At 39.4% G+C, this 20787-nt stretch overlaps 1 protein-coding gene across 5 annotated transcripts in view; it reads right to left on the bottom strand.

Moving 5' to 3' along the window:
- Positions 1 to 20787, bottom strand: part of LOC105499260 (ceramide synthase 3) — a 133250-nt gene that overhangs the window by 47167 nt on the left and 65296 nt on the right. For all 5 annotated transcript variants that reach the window (XM_011771776.2, XM_011771778.2, XM_011771779.2 and 2 more), the window contains 3 exons: positions 17456 to 17548; positions 14294 to 14422; positions 10761 to 10867 (listed from right to left, as the gene is read on the bottom strand). In XM_011771776.2, the coding sequence (XP_011770078.1) occupies positions 10761 to 10867; positions 14294 to 14422; positions 17456 to 17548 (329 nt within the window). The remainder of the gene's footprint in view (positions 1 to 10760; positions 10868 to 14293; positions 14423 to 17455; positions 17549 to 20787) is intronic.

Here is a 20787-nt window from a genome sequence, read left to right as displayed (position 1 = left end):
CCGGGTTCATGCCATTCTCTTGCCTCAGCCTCCTGTGTAGCTGGGACTACAGGCGCCCGCCACCACACCCAGCTAATTTTTGTATTTTTAGTAGAGACGGGGTTTCACCGTGTTAGCCAGGATGATCTCGATCTCCTGACCTCATGATCCACCCAAAGTGCTGGGATTACAGGTGTGAGCCACCACGCCTGGCCAAAACTATATTCTTTAAGGTGCTTTTTTTTTTTGCACCTCCTATCACCACATGATTTTATGTAACGAGGTGATCACTACCTATGTGTGATTGTTGTACCCTGCTTTTTTCATGCAATAACATGTTACAGAGAGCTTTCCACATCAATAAACAAAGCTATATATCAAGAGTTAGCAAACTTGTTTGTAAAGGAACAGATAATAAATATTTCAGGCCTCTGGACCATTTGGTCTGTGTTGCAACTACTCAATTCAGCCATTACGGTACAAAAGCAGCCATGACAGCTAACATTACATAAACTAATTCATGTATAGAAAGTACATACATTAGTGTATGTGGCTGTGTTCCAATAAAACTTTATCAACAAAACCAGGCAATAGGCTGAATTTGGCCTTTGAGTCATAGCCTACTGACCCCTACTGTGTATCACTACATATAATGGCTTCACAGAAATTCATTTAATAGATATATAATAACTTAACTAATCCCTTATTAATAGACATTTAAATTCTTCCCAAATGTTCATTATATTCGAAAGAATGCTGTGAGAATTACTTGTAAAAACATTTATTTTTTTTTGAGACAGGGTCTCACTCTGTCTCCCAGGCAGGAGTGCAGAGGCATGATCACAGCTCACTATAGCCTCTACCTCCCAGGCTCAAGCAATCCTCCAACCTCAGCTGCCCGAGTAGCTGGGACTCCTGGTATATGGCACAACACCTGGCCAATTTTTGTATTTTGTTTTTTGTAGAGACAGGGTTTCACCTTGTTGCCCAGGCTGATTTCAAACTTCTAGGCTTAAGGAAGTTAAGCCTTCCAAAGTTCTGGGATTATAGGCATGAACCACCATGTGTGGTCCTATAAAAACATTTTGATGTAATTGTTTGATTATCCACTTAGAATAGCTAAAATCCTGAATCAAAGGGTAGACTCATTAGTGTTACACTGCTTTCCAGAAAGACTACACCAATTCATATTCTTGCACCCAATATATAAGATTACCTGCTTCCTCAGATATTGACCAATATTGTATTTTATCAGTCTCCACCTAAAATAACAGAGTACTGTTTATATTCATATTTTTATTTAATGTGGAGTGATTATATATATTTATATATCTATTTATATCTTTTATTGGTTATTTTACTTGGCTACTTTTATTTATTCTTTATGAACTGCTTCTTTGTGGCATCTGTCCATTTTTCTATTGGAGCATTTGTTTTTTTCTGTTGATTCTTAAATGCTCTTTATATATTAAGGATATCAACACTATTTTTAAATTATGTTAGTTAGCTTTATACAGTCTAGTACTTTCTTTCAATACTGATTTTTTTTGGCAAAGCAATTTAAAATTTTTTAAAATCAAATCTGTCAATTGCTTATTTTATACTTTGCATACATGTTATGCTTTAAAGGCCCTTTTTCAGCCCCATCAATATAAAACATATTTTCCCATATTTCCTTAAAATCCTGGCTTTACTACTTATATACCATGTCACTTATTTGTGCATTTCCTCATCTGTAAAATGCAAGCAGAGAGTACCTACCTTATTTATTCAATAAACTATTAAAATACTGAGCATCTACTAAAGTGAGACTTGACACTTGGTAGTAGCCAGGAATGTAGTAATGAATGAAAGGGACCAAAACGCCTAAACTAGTAGGACTTACCTTCTGGTATCCACATTTATTTATAAGCTTATTACAGGAAATGATACATGTAAAAACCTATTTGCCATTCTGGTTTGTTGGATCCTTGGGCAATTTTGTGCCTTATTCTGTACTCTCTCTGCCTAGAATGTACTTTCTCTTTTCAGTTGAACCCCTTTCCATCCATTAAAGCATGGGTCTCTCCGCAACAAAAGTTTCCATGTAATTCTGGTCACCCCTGAATTTATTCCTTTCCTCCTGGCTCTCCCCTCCTCACTAGCAGGCAAGCTTTCCAAAGGCAGTGGCCAGGACACCTTCACCTCTGGGTCCTTCCTTTGTCTGGCTCAGAGCCTTGCCCCTTACTAGGTCTCCTGTTGGGAATTTGTCACTGTTATTATTGACAAAGGGACCTACTCAAAAATACCTTCTTTACACAGTCTACTAGAGAATATGAATAATTAGCTAAATATACAATTGCCCATTGTGATCCATGCAAAGAAAGAAAGAAAAGGACAGGGCATATGGCAGGGTTCTACATGTACAAAGACTGTGAAGTGGGAAGCATGATGGAAAATTAGAGGAGCGGGGAGAGGTGTGGCAGTGAAGCGTGGTGTAAGATGAGATGGGAAAGGTGAAGAAGCCATCTCAGGTAGGCCTTGCATGTCAAGGTGGAGGTGTGGCCTTCATTGTGAGAGCAACAGGAAGCTTGGCTGGTTTTAGAAAGAGGAATGACACATGTGGAACAGAATCATCAGAGCTGGGTTCAAGGCTCAATGCCACTAATTTCTTGGCTCAAAACTTGCATAAGTCACTGAGCCTTAGTTCCTTAGTCACTAGGTAGAACTAACTGCCCCTCCACCACCTCCTTTGACTAGAAGCTCCCAGGAGACACACAGCCAGCTTTACAAACTATATAGCCCTCAGAATGAAAGAAGCTGCCATTAAGATGCAAATGTCTTCTAAGAGAGCTGAGCCTCTGGGCAAAGAGGAGAGGCCAATGGAACTGGCGCTGGAGTCTTCAAGATTTCAATCAGGGCTCCCAGAATGTTACCAAGTTCCATAATCTCTCTGGGCTTCAGTTTCTTTTGGAAAATGAGAACACCACCTAGGTGGTTATGAGGATTAAATGAGTTGACAAATGGAAAGTGCCTATTACACAGTAAGTACTCAAAAATGATAGTTACAACTATTACTCTTACTACCACTATGGCCACTACTACTTTCAACAACCAGCCCTCTCCTACTGCAGAGAACTTACACCAATAACACAGTTAGAGCAACACCCCCCAGGAGAGTGCTCCTGAACTGGCTGGATTTCCTGCCAAGGGGAGGAGGAGGAAGCCACTTTGGAGAGGATGAGCAGGCTCCGAGGAATGGGGACTCTGCTGCCTGAACATTCTCTGCAAGAGGACAGAGGGGACTAGAGGCCAAAGAAGTGGAACAGGAGTCTAAGGGGAGTAGCCATTGTGGCACGGGTAACAACCAGCTATGATGCCACAGTTAAAATTTCAAGACCTCAATAAAGGATGGTCTAGTCTCTCAAGTTTCCTCTCCTTCTATGCTAAAAGAAGACTAGGAAAAAGAAAAAAAAAATTCCATCTGCCCTTCCCAGCTCTCTTCCTAACACACGTGCATACATGTGTGCAGGCACATGCATAGAGCACACAACACTTGCACATTATCGGTAGTCACCACCTTACAGCAACTGAATGGAATTTTCCTTTTCACAAAGAATGCCAAAACACTGCTGTATTCCTAAATTCTTAGAACTACTTTGTCCCTGTCCACTGGATTTAATCTTTCCAAATGGATAAGCTACTACCATGCCCTTGGATTGCAAAGCTCAGCTTTTTCTGTTTTCAGTTTTGTTTCCAATCTTAGTTCTTCCAATCACTGGACTTGGCATGGTTTGGATAAATTGCAGTGTTGGTATAAATATTAGCTGGTTTTGCTGGACTAGCTAAGGCAACCACCAAAAAGTTGTATTTGTCTAATGAAAACTGCAAGGGAAGGGTCTTATTTTCTTGCTAATTGTGGGTTTGAGCATTAAGCCCTTTTAGGATAGCAAATACTTGTTCTACAGGTGAACAATTGTCTACCTCAGTGATCTCTTAAGTTTCTAAATGGGTAGTTGAAGAAAACTTAATAAATATTTAGTGAAGGCAAATGATATACTCTTAATCATCTAGTTTCAAATTTAATTTGAAGCCTATCTGTTCTGTGTTTCAAATATCCTGTTTCTAGTCTTGATTCTTCCATAAGTAGCTGTGTGATCCTGGAAGTACCTTAACTCTTCATCTGAAAAATAAACAGGTTTCTAAATGTTTCAACAATGTCAGTGACATGAAAGACAAAGAAGAGGTAAGGAACTGTTCCAGATGAATGACAGCTAAACGCAATACGTGATCTGGAGCTGGATCTTCACACAGTGAGGGGGAAAGCAATAAAAGACATGATGGATTGATTGACCAAATTGGAACATGGAAGGTAGATTGCTACATTTCCTGCAATTGATAACTGTATTGTGATTATGTAAGAAAATGTCCTTCTTCTTAGGAAATACACACTGAAGTATTTAGGGCGCAAGGAATTATTCAGTTGATTTTTACAACTTGCAAATGGTTCAGAAACAAATATGTATATTCATACATATGTGTGGTGGGGAAGTAGAGAGAGAAAGAATGCCAAAGTAAATGGGGCAAAATGCTAACTGGTAAAGAGTATATCTAGGGTTTCTCTGTAATATACTAGAAATTTCTTTGTAAGCTTAAAATTATTTCTAAAATTGGGAGGCTGAGGCAGGCAGACCACAAGGTCAAGAGATCGAGACCATCCTGGCCAACATGGTGAAACCCCGTTTCTACTAAAAATACAAAAATTAGCTGGGTGTGGTGGCATGTGCCTGTAATCCCAGCAACTCAGGAGGCTGAGGCAGGAGAATCGCTTGAACCCGGGAGGCAGAGGTTGCAGTGAGCTGAGATCACACCACTGTACTCAGCCTGGCAACAGAGCAAGACTCTGTTTTGGAAAAAAAAAAAAAATTCTAAATACGTGAATACGTGAATAAAAGGATTGGACTAGATTATAAACAAGGTTCCTTAATCTAGGATTCTATGGTTTGAAGAGGGGTGTAGCTGTTCTTCATGAACTTAAAAATAGCATAAAGAAGGCACCAAGCACATGGGCAGGATGGGAGAGCTCTTCTGAGGGCCCCTGTGGAGCGAGACAGTGAACATATGTGGTAAAAACACGTAGTCTCCTTCATCAGGTGTGTAACTGGAAAGTCTAGTTCTGAGATACATATCTGCAGTGGTGGCTCAAGGGAGTGGCCCAGCTTCAACAGAGTCTTTCTTGCCTTGTACCTTCCTTTTCTTTGCTGGCTGCGCAAACAGCATTAAGCTGGCACCACCATCAGAACCCATGCTCTGCCCACTGCTTCTCATTTAGGATCAAGGTTTCAGGCCTTCAGAGGAAAAGAAGGGTCCATCATTCCCTCATCCTGGGTCCCCACTGATGAACATTAGCTAAGAGCACTGTTGGGTGCTTTCAGCTTTGTCTTTCTCTATTTTTTAAAACTCTCCTTTCTCTCTTAACCATTCCAAGTATTTACATGGTCTCATTGTCGATAATATTCCCTTTCACATGTGGACTTCCCAGGGTACCATTTTTCTACACTTCTAATAGCTGGATCATCAAACGCTGAAATCTGAAGTCCAATGAACCAGTGGTGAGGGAGAAACCTTACAAGCATACGTATCCTTGCAAGTAAGGGAGCTAAGTATTTGAGTATTATTTGCAGTTGAAAATGTTTTGTGTTTTTCTTTTTGAGACATCTGAGAAACACAGGTCAATGTGAATAGTCTTCAAACATGTGAATCAGGGGTAGCCACACAGATCTCTGTACTGCCATGATGCACTCCTGAAAGGCACAAGCTGTGTCTCACTCCCCTTGTACTGTTTAAAACACCCAGCTGTGATGAGTTCAAGAAATGAAGCAACAAGCCACCCTGCCCCCTGCACATTCAGCTGTGACAGACACTGACCTTGCAGGTTGCAAAACCAGCAAAGCAGAGCATGCACGCCTTCCCTTCAGGCAGACCTACCTGGGTGGAACCACGATCTGCTCTTGTTATTTGTGGAGGAAAACTGTTAGTAGTCAGAGGAAGAGGTTTGCCTGGCCTTAGAAAGGTCTTTCTAGCCTAATAACTCTCTGTGGGTATTTGGATAATGTTCAAGAAGATAGATACATCCAATAATTCCAAACTAGAGAAATAATTTTTAAAAACAATAGTTGGGAATACAGTGTGAAAAACATATGCCTGTGATTTAAATGATTTTGAACAGAAATGCAAACAAATGGAGTTACCAGACAATTAAATTAAAACTATCTGACCAGTGTGCTTTTGAATTTCTGCCTAATGTTAATGAAACAATGCTTAGAAAACCAAAATAACTCTTGCAGATGCTGACTGAGAATGGGATAAGATCCTCAGAAATAGAAGGGCACAGTGGCTGGACATGAAAGGGAGACTCACCAGGAGAATATGCAAATGTGCTTGAGGCTAGGGAAAATCAGAGAAAAGTCAAAGAAAGGGCCAAGGGAAATGTACACACTCCAGATCTTCTTCTCAAGGCTTCTAGACAAATCTCAGATGAGCACAACCCCAGTTAGCTTTTGCCCCGCCCTACCGTGTATATCACCACAGGATGTGCAACAAAAGCAGCTGGAAAGAAGAACAGAGCAACTAGATTGCAAACTGCCTCCCAGAGTGCCTCTAAAATGTCTGCATGGTGAAACAGGTTAGCTAAGCCACCCTCCAGTGATAACTATGATCTGCACATTGCTTGGTCCATAGTAAGATCCCAATACATTAGGATAGAATAAAGCATCCTCGAAAAATGAATCTACAGAGTTATAAGTTTTAGACAGAGGGAAAGAGCCAAGCTAACAACAAGGTACTAAATTTTCCCCTTTGACTCCATGAAGATGATTGTGCTGGTGGCAAGTTCATGCTGGTGGGAAGACCATTTAAACTAGAGCAGTACACTGTACCTGAAAGAAGCTCCCTCTCTGATTGACATGCTTCCTTCAGAGACCATTGAAAATCGATCTGCCAAACTTCTAATGGTGAGGTTCTTCTCAACTTTCCAAACAATGAGAATCAGTCAACATCCATACAGAAATATTTTTACCAGGAAACAGTTTTTGTCGTTGTTTTGTTTTTTACCTTTTTTTCTTTTTTTTTTTTTTTTTGAGATGGAGTTTCACTCTTGTCACCCAGGCTGGAACACAATAGCACAATCTCGGCTCACTGCAACCTCCACCTCCCAGGTTCAAGTGATTCTCCTGTCTCAGCCTCCCGAGTAGCTGGAATTACTGGCACCTGCCACCACACCCGGCTAATTTTTGTATTTTTAGTAGAGACGGGGTTTCACCATGTTGACCAGGCTGGTCTTGAACTCTTGACCTCAGGTGATCCTCCTGCCTTGGCCTCCCAAAGTGCTGGGATTACAGGCTTGAGCTACCATGCCTGGCCTGTTTCATTTTGTTTTACAGTCAAGTCTGTTCATATTGGTTTATTTGCAACCCACCTCCTTGAAGACAGCAAATAGGAGTACTGGCTGCCCTCCCCAATGGGCAAGTGAATTCAGTATAAAGATCAAGAAAATGCCAAATACATGTAACTTAATTTTCCTTGAAAACCAGAAATGCTGGCATGAGAATGAGTTTTTAAATCTAGGGTTTTTAAAAACAACAGTGTGTGGGAAAATAGCGCACTACCCCGACAATCACTGAGCACCACTGTGTTGCTCAATTGTTTATGGGTAAGTAAGCTTGCTTGTTTATTTTGAGACATCATGGGATAGTGTGAGGTGAATGTTCTCCATTGCTAAATCAAAAGCCAACCATGGCAGCAATGTTGCAGAAGCTTCTCAGAGGGTTCGCTGGACCGAGAGCTTCTATGGTGTGTGCTTTTAAAATATATCTGCAAATTCTTCGAAACTGCTCCCATCAAGAAATGTAGTCTAGTTTTCCTTCCCTTGAATATGAGTCAGATTTAATGACCTGGTTCCAATGAGAAATACAAGGTTGGAAATGACATGATGTGACTACTGAGTCTGTTTATGAAAAAAGATGCAGCATCTCTCTAGCACTCTCTTGAAATGCTCACCCTTGAAATGCAGGTGCCATGTGATGAGAAGGCCAAGGAGTAGAGGGGCTGTGGGTGTTCCAGCTGACAGCCCTAGCTGAAGTCTCAGCCAGCAAGCACAAGCAACTTCAGTCAGGTGATCTTTCTCTCTCTCTCTTTCTTTTCTTTTCTTTTCTTTTCTTTCTTTCTTTCTTTCTTTCTTTCTTTCTTTCTTTCTTTCTTTCTTTCTTTCTTTCTCTTTCTTTCTTTCTTTCTTTTCTTTCTTTCTTTTCTCTTCTCTTCTCTTCTCTTCTCTTCTCCTTCCTTCCTTCCTTCTTTCTCTTTTTTTCTTTTTTTTTGAGACAGAGTCTTGCTCTGTTGCCGAGGCTGGAGTGCAGTGGCACAATCTCAGCTCACTGCAACCTCCATCTCCCAGGTTCAAGCAATTTTCCTGCCTCAGGCTCCTGAGTGGCTGGGATTACAGGCATGTGCACACCACACCCAGATAATTTTTTTGTATTTTTAGTAGAGACAGGGTTTCACCATGTTGGGCAGGCTGTTCTCGAACTCCTGACCTCAGGTGATCCACCCACCACAGGTGATCCACCCGCCTCGGCCTCCCAAAGTACTGGGATACAGGCGTGAGACACCACACCTAGCCTGATTTTCTATATATGACTTCAACCATGTGTTGAGGACTCTAGACACTATGTGACTGCTCAGCCACCATATACCTGTTACCACACAAGAGACCCTAAGTGAAGATCATCTAACCAAGGCCAATCAACTCCTAGAACCATGAGAAATAATAATAATCTATAAGTTGTTGCCTTAAGACAGAGGTCTGCAAACTATGGCCTGTGGGTAAAATCTGGCCTGCAACCTGGGTGTATGTTATCGTACAGCCCATGAGCTAAATAAGTATGGCTTGGTACATTTTTAAAGGATTATAAAACAAAACAAAATGAAGAAAAACCTGCAAAAAAGATCATATGTGGCCCTCAAAGCCTAAAATATATATTCTCTGGCCTTTTAAAGAAAAAATTTGCCCATTGCTATCTTAAACCACTAGACTTTCAGAGGCTTTGTTATACAGCAACAGGCAATTGGAACATGTAGTACCTTTGGGACACAAGGAGAAGAACTGAGGGGCAAATGCTGAATTGACAGTGTCATGAAAGTCACACTGAAAAGTTATGCCCAACTGTCATCTGCAAGTTAATGTTATTCTATCAATAATTGCTATCATACTCTGTCTCTCTCCATATATATATATATATATATATTTCTAAATATATTTAGAAATATATATATATATATATTTACAGACAGGGTTCCCCCAGGTTGATCTCGAACTCCCGGGCTTAAGTGATCTCCCCCACATCAGGCTCCTGAGTAGCTGGGACTATAGGCATGCACCACCATGCCCAGCCATTACTAAAATTTCACAAACATACTTGCTCAGTCAAAGTAAAAGTGATGGTAGTGATTTATCAACCAAGGAAAATATCTGAGACATTTATCTTAGATTTGATTCCAGTTTAACTTCAAATTCTGAGATATTCATTAATAAGTTTAATTATAGCAGGTAGCATTTACTGATTCTTTACTGAGCACCAGACATTGTTCAAAACTATATAAACTAGGTAAGCCTCACGCCGACCCTTATTTCCATTTTACATATGAGAAAACTGAGGCACAGAGAGGTGGTCTAACCTGTTCAAGATCACAAAGGTCGTAAGTGTGGAGTCAGGATTTAAATCCAGGATGGACTCTTGTATGTAGCAACTTAACCACTACACTCTGTTGCTTCTCTCCAGAAAATGCCTAATACACATGGGTCTAAAGAATGCAGCTGGCTTCCAGGGGACGGCATTGACCTCTCTGGCTGGATTTCCCTGGGTGCTAGCCAAGAGTGCTGTCTATGTACTTAAGAATGAGGCCTGGAACTTGAGTCTCCATCCATTTCCCCTGGATCTAGGCTCTTCAATAGCACTAAGTCTTCTGTTTGGAGAATCCCAAGTTCCCAGACTAGCCCCAAATTATGGTCGGTTAAAAGCTGTTCCTTCCCAGCCGTCTAAGTCTTCCTCGCATGTTACTCTGGTTTCTGTCAATCAACACATGGAATATTATGTTTCCCAAGGAAATGATTGTCACGGGAGATGCTATATATGCTTTTCATTGCCAGTCTGTGGCTAAACAAAATCAACAGACTGATCGAGAGCCAATCATATTGAAAGGATACTCAAACCATTATTAGAATCAGTGGTCACGGAGAATGAAATAAACAAGTATCAGTTTTCCTTATCTGGGAAGTGGAAGTGATAATACCCATCCTTATGAGTTATTGTGTAGACTAGAGCTAAGATATGGAAAGGACCTAATCCAGTGTCTGGCATTCAAGTAATGGCTGTAATTATTGTAACACAGAACATGCCTCTCTTTTAGAGAACTGGTAATTGGACAGTGACTTTTCATTGAGTGACTGGAAAAGCTGTTAATCACAAAGAAAGGTCTACATTAACAAAACAAGACAGAGTAAGAGCTGCTGCTTGCCCATCGGGTCACACATTTTCCATCTCCCATTACAATAAGCCTTTTCCACACTGTAAAGTGTTGTTTTAATTATTTATAAAAATGACTCCATCACATTCTTTTCTCCAACTGTGCTTGACACAAATAACTGGAGACCCATGTATGGAAAGGGCAACGCCCTGATGGTAATCATGTGCTGAGGCCACCGCTGCACACTGACCAAAGGCAGGGCACATCACCAGTCTACTCACCAGAAAGGAAAAATAATGAGACGACTGATGAAAAATATGGCGGAGAAGATGAAAAACAGGGTGTTACAGGTCTGTGTCCATCCAGCATAAGAAAACATCTTAGCAGACTGTGAACAAAGAAAGAAACTGCAGATAAAGTGACAGTAGCATACCTTTTTAAAGTTAAATTTATAAATGAAACGATATGAGGTCTGGGATTTGTTTCAAAACAATCTGGGTGGAAAGTAGGGGGTACAGGTGGGGCAATAGATTAAACAAGACTGGCCATATTGATAACTGGTAAAGCTGATGGGTCCATTATATGATTCCCTTTATCTTGTCATATGTTTGACATTTTCCATAATATAATTTTTTTAAAAATATATTAAAATACCTGTAATACTACTCGTGTCTTTCAAAAACACTTTAAGTTGGCATAATCAATTTTAGCATGCACTTCATGTGGGCATTTATTTAGTATCTCCATGTAACTGGGAGGAGAGCTGGACTGAAGAAAGGCTGGGACAGGTGGGAAATCCGGGGCTGGGCTGGGAATGCTGCAATCAAGGAGGCTACTTCAAGGCAGATGAGGGAAGAGGCAAAGTTGGGAGGCAGCTCTCAGGGCCCTGAACTCGTTGAAATAAAGTTTCGAACATTTGATCTTTCCTAATTCTTTCATGCTAGTCTATACTGCTCATATTATCTGTGTTGAATAGAAAGAGCTGCAGAAAGGGTTGGTGAGTGTGGTAGAAGACAGTTTATTGATAAGCGCTCCCTAGTGCATTATCCAGCAGTGTCCAAGGCTGAAGATGGAAGTTTCTGGTGGGAATAGGGAGTGGAAGTCCGGAAGCAGGAGGTGGGAGGAGTTGCTGGGGTACAGATCATTCTTCTAGGGAACGTGGCTTAGACTTGGGCAGTTTCAGAGCCAACTTCACCCCAGAGGCTCAAGGTCCTTCCAGAGCAAGAGAGGCAACACATTTACATTCCAGGAAGGGTTCACATGGCATCTTTCATATTTTGCCAAACTACCAAGGGGTGAGAATATGCCCTGACTGTGGGGTTGGCAGAGGGCCCCCAGGGAACAGCTTCAGTTGCTGACATAGAGAGGCTGGTGTGCCTGGTGGGTGGGAGACGGGTGTGGGGAGAAAGGTCCAAATTCAGAGTGCCTGTAACAGAGTGGGAAGCTGGTGGAAGGGTCAGAGGCTTAACTGGATGGGAAGTGAGGGATGTGCACAGGCATGGGAAAGGATCCCTGTGAGTCCATTTGTGAGGGCAAAGTAGCACACTTTTGGGCAAAACACACACAGAACATATTCTGGATTGTGTAATGATGAAATGATAGACAGCAGCCCCTTTGCTTGCTAAGTATCAATCAGGATATTAGGTCCTGGATCCAAACTTGACCATGTGGAAACGTAGAGGATCAGGAAGATGCATGAAGGAGGCAAAAAAGGTCACTTACGAGTGAGAATGGTAGATGTGAAGGCTGTTTTTCCTCCAAAAGAGTTAAGAAATGACCCCAGTGTCTTGAGAAATATGAAAGATGAATAGGCACCATCTCAAGGAAGCCAGGGGCAAAAGTTCTGCTGTGTCTGGGTTCAGTTAGAACTCGATTGAGAAAACAAACCCTAAAACACACTATTCGAGTAAGCCATGGGCTGTGCACCCTGGGAGAACATCACATATAGGCCCCTGCCACCACTTAATATTTTGTCTACCACCAGCTGATGAGAGGTACCAGCCTTGCTCATTGAACCTCATGTCAGATCATGACTTGTGAATGAATCGAGAGTGATTCGCAATCTTTAGCAACATGAAGCTATTCTTAAAGTTTGCCCATGAGGGAACCTCTAAGATTGGACAGTTCATTTTTCTTTTTCTTTTTCTTTTTTTTTTAACCTAAGGACCTCAGAACGTTTTCAGATAATAATGAGCTAAACTTCATCACATACCCCAAGGAACAGATAAGACTTCTCATGTTACAGCTGGGGCTAGAAAACAAAACAATAAGTGATTTGTCCAAGTCACTTAGGGAATCATGTCACATCAATGAAAGGGTGGTGAGGGTGGCAGGGCAACCCCATGTTTATTCCCAGGGTGAACATCTAACTCCCTTTAATAATACAATGAAGCTGTTTTTACACTGGACACACACCAAAGGCAATTGAATATGAGGGTTTAGAAGCAACAGAGTAGTAAAAAATTCTTAAGTCAGGGCCAATGTGGTCTTAATTTTCTGTCAGGATTACCGAGATACGATCAGAGAAGGAGGTAATTACATCAGCAAGGGCTGCATCCAGAGAGCACCATGGAGAAAAAATAGTATAGTCCTTCTCCTGCTAAGCCATTTGTTGCCCTAAAGCACATATAATAATCATGACCTTTAGAATGGGATTTACATGTCTAAATATGATTACATACAGGGTATAAAAATATTCTGTACACAGGGGATATTTTAACAGTGCTTTGAAATGGCTGCAAATGACTTCTGGTGACTTCTACAACAGGGTGTGGTAAATTACATCCAGTCCATGGGCTAAAGCCGATCAGCTCTTAAGAATGGTTTTCACATTTTTAAAAAGGTATTAAAAAAGCAAAAAACAAAGAAGAATATGTAACAGAGATCATATGCAGCCCACAAAACTAAATTTACTATCTGGCCCTTTGCCAAGAAGTTTGCTAAACCCCAACCTAGAAGAATAAGATTCTACTAAATTTAATTTCTTCCATATCAACCTATATTCAATTGTTAGCCCTTCAAGAAGTAACCCCAAATGTGAAATGGTTAGCATCATTTCCCATGGATTCATTATAAATGAGTACATTTAAATAAATAACTCAGCAGTTCTGGGAACTCTTGCTCTAAATACAGCAGGAGATCTGGCAGAGAAGGGGACCGTTCCATCACTGACTGGGGTCAACAGGAATCAAAACAGAACAGAAACAGGTCCGGAAAACAATCCCAATGTGACTTTGTTTCTTCTATTTTGTGTGGGGTGAGATTAGGAAGGCTCTTGTTTTAATGTTGGCTACTTCAGAAAACATCCTAAGCCCTCTTCCTCCCTTAGAAAATGCGGGCCTTAAAAAAAAATCATCTTACACTCCTTAAAGCAAGGGATTGGGCTGGGGGAGGGGAGAGGAGGGCAGCATGAACATTCAATGGGTATTCAAGCATTGCCCTAAGTGAATAGATGGTGCCACCCAAATCTGGGAATCCTCAATGTCATAAATCCAAGTTTTCCTTTTAGAAGATTAGAGTTCATTCCTTCTTCAAATATCCCATCTTACTCCCTGAGTGAGCATGTGCATGCAACTTTCAGGAGTGGAATCACACACATTAACATCTCTCTAGTACCATGGAGAAGGATTGAAAGTTAAAACTAAGAGGTTTCATTTCTGTAATCTTGGAGGATCTGGGAATCTAGAGATATTCTCAGACTTTGGGTGTTTTCCGGACAGAGAGCCCTGCTAAATCGCTCACAATTACTTCTGTGAGCAGTTACAGAAACCCAGGATGTGGTATTGTCATTAGGTTTTTAATGGCAAACACTTACCTCCAGCCAAATGTCAGCCACATCATGTACAATCATCACGAGGGTCCCACTGCGAATATAATTAGCACACCAAGAGAAGCTCATCAGACTAATAGCAGCCAGGTGGTGGATGATATGAGCTAGAAAATCCTATAAGGTGAGGGAAAATGGAAACCATTAAGCAAATGCATTTATTTCCCAATCACTGGAAGAGATAATAATAATAATAATGAGATCAATAACTTACATCTGCACGTTTTGAAATTTATAAAATGCTTTTACTTTATTTTTAAACATAATCCTTGTGAGAGAGCTAAGACAAGTATTATTCTTGTTGATGGAAGTCAGTTAACTGTGAGATACCATCCCACACTGGATATATGTATACCCACACACTGCCCCCCAACACACAATAAATGCATATACACATAAGCATATTCCTGTGTACACCTAGTTATTGTTTATCCCCTGCCTATTCCCCAAAAAGAAAAAAAGATTGATATAATAAATCTACACAACCATTAAATAAGTCAGTGCATATGAAATAAGACAATCTAGCTTGAGGAAAGCTACTGTCACTAAGTATAATAAAGACTTAAAGGTTTTCTGCAAAGAAAATATACAAATGGCCAATTCACACGTGAAAGCATGCTCAGTCATTAGTCATCAGGAGAATACAAACCAAAACCACAATGATAGATACTTCACACCCACTAGGATGGCTATAATAAAAAAGATGAACAATAACAAGTGTTGTCAAGGATGTGGAGAAACTGGAACTCTAATACAGTGCTGGTAGGAATGCAAAATGGTGTAGCTGCTTTGTTAAACAGACTGACAGTTTCTCAAAAGATTAGACATGGAATTACCATATGGCCCAGCAATTCCAGTCTTAGGTGGAATGAAAACATATGTTCATGCAAAAACTTGTGTATGAATATCCACAGCATTACTCATAATAGCCAAATGGAGGAAACAACCCAAATGTCCATCAACTGATAAGAGGATGAATAAAATGCATCCATCTGTACAATGGACTACTACTTAGCAATAAAAAGTAATGAGGTACTGATACATGCCATAACATGGATGAACCTGGAAAACATTACACTAAGTGAAACAAGGCAAACACAAAAGACAAGGTATTATATAATTCCATTTATATAAAATATCCAGAAGAAGCACATCTATAGAGACAAAGGAGATTTGTGGTTGCTAGGGGCTGGGGAGGTTGAGAGAAATGGGGAGTGACTGCTAAATGGTATAGGGTTTCTTCTTGGGATGATGCAAATGTTCTAAAATTGACTGTGATGATGATTGCACAACTCTGAATATATGTTAAAAACCACTGAACGTATACTTTAAATGGTTTAATTGTGTTATATGTGGATATCTCAATAAAGATGTTTAAAAAACTTAAAGATTTCAGCTTCCTCTTAGCCAAAGTAAATACAATACCAATAATAGCTGAATTTATTGAGCACTTGCTGTATAGCAGCAAGTGTCTTTTTTTTTTTGAGATGAAGTCTCGTTCTGTCACCAGACTGGAGTGCAGTGGTGCGATCTTGGCTCACTGCAACCTCCACCTCTCAGGTTCAAGCGATTCTCCTGCCTCAGCCTCCCAAGTAGCTGGGACTACAGGCATGTGCCACCACACCCAGCTAATTTTTGTATTTTCAGAAGAGATAGGATTTCACCACGTTGGCCAGGATGGTCTCAATCTCTTGACCTCATGATCCACCTGCCTCAGCCTCCCAAAGTGCTGGGATCACAGGCGTGAGCCTCTGCACCCAGCCTCAGCAAGTATTTTATACAGATTAAACTGTTTAATTCCTACAACAACCAGAGGAGATAGGAACTATTTTTAGCTCCATTTTATAGATGAGGAAATCAAGTTTAGAGAGTTTAACAACTAACTCAGATGTTGGTGCGTGGTGAAGCCAGGAATTCAAACCCAGGAGACCTGACTCCAGGGCCTGTGCTTTAGCCACCTCCCAATAGCTTTATGTTTCTGAAGATACATCTTTATAAGACACATAACATATATTTATATTTAATTTTTAAGAAAGTGTTCAATGCACATGTAAATAATAAAAGGGAAGTCACCTACAGCAAAATCAAAGGTGGGTGAAATATGTGATCAACCTACCTGTATATAAAGACTTTCTAAAAAATGATTATTTTCAATTCTATCCCTTGAGAAAATGACTCAATCAATTAAATTTTGATATATTCCTAGCCTAAAGTTAGTATAGTTAATCTACAGCTATTACTGAGTTATATGGAAATGGAGATTATTTCTATCAGATATTTTCACAGTACGTTCTTATACTTAGATTTCTCATGTCCTAAGACGTCTAGTTGACTGCAGTGTGTCCCTTATAATGTCCACCATCACTTAACACAAACATTTAATCAAGCTGAACTGGTTTATCCAATATTAAATGTCATTGTACTTATCATACAAATTCTGCTACAAACCAGCCTTTTAATTACGGTGTAGTTTATGAAGTATATGCCAAGAGAATTTATCATTTGATCTGAATTGCTTAAATATATGACAAAATCTTATGAGTGCATTCAGGATTTAACATGGTTTGCTGGATTAGTAATTAGGAATCTGTAACAACCAAACCACTCCTAAAATATCTCACTTTGTGACCTCGGAAGTGGCATTTAGCATGCCTGTCACTGAGTTTCCCTGCAAATAAAGCAAAGCTAGTAATGCCTGAAGCAGGGTTTCCTCATAAATATATTTGATGAATTAAGGGGAAAATATTTTCAATGTCTTTGAAAACATCAAAAAGTTGTATATAAGGTGGTTTTGCAATCAACTAAAAGATGTGGTTGCAGAATTAATACTAGTAACATATTTCTTCTTTGCACTGATGGACATTAAATTCCCAAACCAAAAGAAACAGATGCATAAAGGAGATTTTTTTTCTTATTGAACAGAGGTGGAGCTTCAAAGTTAAAGTTTTTTATAATGTTTCACAACAAATGTTTACCAAGGCACCAAAGCATGAGTATAATTAGCAATAGTCTATGTACTATAAAGCACACAAAAGCAATGAACTGGACCCAAATACACAGAAAAATACAACTTAAAGATTAGAATTTGGGGCAGGGAGATGGGAATTTTTGAAGAAACTGATAAAGAAGCTTTGTAAATAAGACACTTACCTTTCTCTTGACATCAAAGCCAAGTCTAAATAACAGAGACCAGTAAAAACTCATTTCTAAAATGTAGTACCAGTACTGGGATAGCAGCAGGGGCTGAGAAAAAGAAGAGAATTCATTACTTTAAATGCCGTCGTAGAAGCAACTCATTTTGATGCACTAACACCTACTTTTATACCTATTTATATCTCACCAGATTCCATAAAATAACATAGATTTATATTTCAATTTATATTTCAACAAAGGAATTAAAGATAATATTTCAAGGCATTTTATTTCTAAAAGGGTAGTTGAGTATTCCAAAACCAAGTTGAATGTTTTGTTTACAAAATTAAATACAACTGCCACAGGTGTAAGTGCCTTCAGTTTATTCAGAGTTAAGTTTAAATTTTTTAAAAAATTAAAAATCTTTACTTAGGAACAATGGGAAATCTTTTTTGCTGGTCCCATAATTTACTTTGATTAATGTTTCTTGAATATTACTCAAAATCTGATGTCTTAATCTCTTTTCTGGTGACAGGCTGGTGGTTAGAATTAGCCCATTCTAAAATGGGACAGTAATAAAATATGCATAATTGTTTAAGAACTCTAAAAACATCTTCTGAATAAAATAATAAACTTTTGATAGCTAGAATTTTCTTAACAATTTTATAATGGGAGTGGTGGTGTTTATTTTAGCTAAGTTGAGACATTATATGACTTGGTGTACCCAGTGAAGTTGCCTTCTGATATCTAAGCCCTTGTGCAGTCTCCTCCAACACTGACTATGGACTTGATCCCGGTCTTTGGCCAAGGAGACATAAGCAAATGTGATGCATGCAGAGACTTTATAAGTACCACATAAGAAAGCTGAGCCACCCTGCTGAAGGGGCCACAAAGAAGAGAATCAAGGTGCTGACTGCCAACGCTATGAATGACGTCACCATAGACTCGAGCCATTCCCTAGCCAGCCTCCCAATTGTCTGAAAATGCATGAATGAACTCAGTTGAAACCACATGGAGTAGAAACACTGCCTAGCTGAGCCTAGCCTAAATTGACAACCAAATCAAGAGAAAATAAATGGTTGTTGTTTGAAGGCACTAAGTTTTGGGGATGGTTTGTTATGTACCAACAGATAACTGATACACCTGAGAAGATATGAATAAGTTGGAGACAGAAGATGATAGGCCTGGGGTTTGGTCTAGATAATTCTTATGTCCCTTATTGTCTAATTTTATTTAATTCTTTAAAGCTGAGCCTAACATATAACTAATTTTTTTGGTCAACTCATCATCCCTGATAAGGCCATAAAAGAATGAGACAGAGTTTCTGCTTTCTTCTATGACAGGACTGTGTGAGACTAATCCTCCTACTAAGAACAAGTTAAAAATCTGAATAAAAGACAAGAAAGAATATCTGTTTGAAGACACCAGAGAGCAAGTAGGGCATCGAGAACCTGTGGAGTCAAGATCCTAAAGAGAAGAAAAATGCACTAGAGTGAACCCTTTATTTCAAGTGAACCCTATTTCTCAAGCAGCACTCTAGACCCTAAGAATAAATTCAAAGAAGACCATCTTATACATATCATAAATTCTGCACATGCCAATTTATAAGCAGTATGGAGCCCAGAGACTAAGAAACAGCAGAAGTTAAGCAGTAGTGGCTATAATATCAGAGTACTAGGAAGCAAACTGGTGTTCAGGTTGACTAAGGAAAAGGAGTCATGGTAAGCACTGTTATCTTTTATTTGAAATCACTGAAGAAGAATATCCTAGAATATGGGTAAGTTGGGAATAGACTTGCCTTCACAAAGACTGAAGTCTACCTTGAATCAGCTCAATCAAGGATTAAAGGTGATCTGCCCCTATTCTAACACCTAACAGAAGTGAAAGTAAGTCCTCTGTAAAGGAATATAATATCATCCTGACCATCTATACTTTTTTTGTATACAATGCCTGTCATTTAATCAAAAGCTATCAAGCGTAAGGAGACAGGAGCAAGAGAGAAAACAGATCCACAGGTGGTCAAGAGATGAGACTTATCAGACTCTGACTTTAAAATAACTTCAAAAATTGCTTAAAAGAGAAAATTTCAGTAGAGAACTGGGATCCACTAAAAAATAAAATAAAAATTTGAGAACCAAAAAATACAATAACTGAAATTAAGAACTCAAAAGATGTGTTTAATAGTAGATTAGACATGGCTTAAGAAAAGCACCAGTGAACTGGACAACAGGAAAGTAGAAAATATCCAGAATAGTGAAGTGTCTGACATTTTGCCCCAGTTGCAAGCTAACAAGTTAGTTTGCCACAAGTTCCATGAATGCTGGTAGAAGATAGTAGACACTTGGTAGACAGCAGGTAGTTTATGACTCACAGTAATAGCAGTAGCCAGAGTATCAGTATTTGGGCCAATCCTTCCATCCCCAATCCCCATAAGGCTAAAGGTCAGATGATAACTGCACACATCGTGGATTGTGTTACAAGAGAGGAACCCTGAGCTAGAGAACCTGACCTTTTATAATAGACAATAACTTGCCTACTCTTTACTCCAGAGGGAGACATTATCTCTATCTCCTGTGGCTGTTTGCTATACAAACTTCCTTGAAAAGATCATCTAAAACAAAAGGCAGTCAGTGCTTGAATTCACAGGGCATGCAAGAGACTTGTGTAGAATTGTCTCTCAACAGACTGAAGCACAGAGAGGCAAGAGAACGGAGAATATTTTTTAAAGCAAAAGAGACATATGGGGCCTAGTAGAAAGGTCTAGCATATTAGCACATTTATAACTGGAATTTCAGAGGAGTCTGGAGAGAGAATGGAACAGAAGCAATGGCTAAGAATTTTCTAAAACTGACTGAAGACATCAAGTCACAGATTCAACATGTTCTACAGACATCAGGCAGGATAATTTCAAAGATAAGCACATTTATGTATATCACAATAAAACTGAAAGGCAAGACAAAATATTACAATTGACCAAAAAGAGAAAAAAGATACTATGTTCAGAGAAGCAAACTAAAAGTGACAGCTGAATTCTTATAGAACTGATGAGATCTAGAAGACAATGAAATAAGATCATTAAAAGTGAAGGAAAATAACTGCTAATCCAGAATTCTATACCCAGCAAAAATATCCTTTTAAAAATCAAAGGCAATATAACATTTTTCTGACAAACAAAATCTGGCATACCCACCATTAAAAAAAAAAAAATAGCAAAGGTACTCCTTCAGCCAGGAGGATAATAATCCCAGATGGAAACATGGAAATACAGGAAGCAAGGAATAGCACAAAAAGGGTAACTTGACAGATTTACAAAACAATAATAGCAATGACTTGTAAGGTTTTAAATATTT

Source organism: Macaca nemestrina, chromosome 7, assembly GCF_043159975.1.
Source record: "Macaca nemestrina isolate mMacNem1 chromosome 7, mMacNem.hap1, whole genome shotgun sequence".
Classification (NCBI taxonomy): Eukaryota; Metazoa; Chordata; class Mammalia; order Primates; family Cercopithecidae; genus Macaca; species Macaca nemestrina.
Note: the sequence above shows the minus strand (reverse complement) of the source record. Positions and strands in the feature narration are given on the sequence as shown.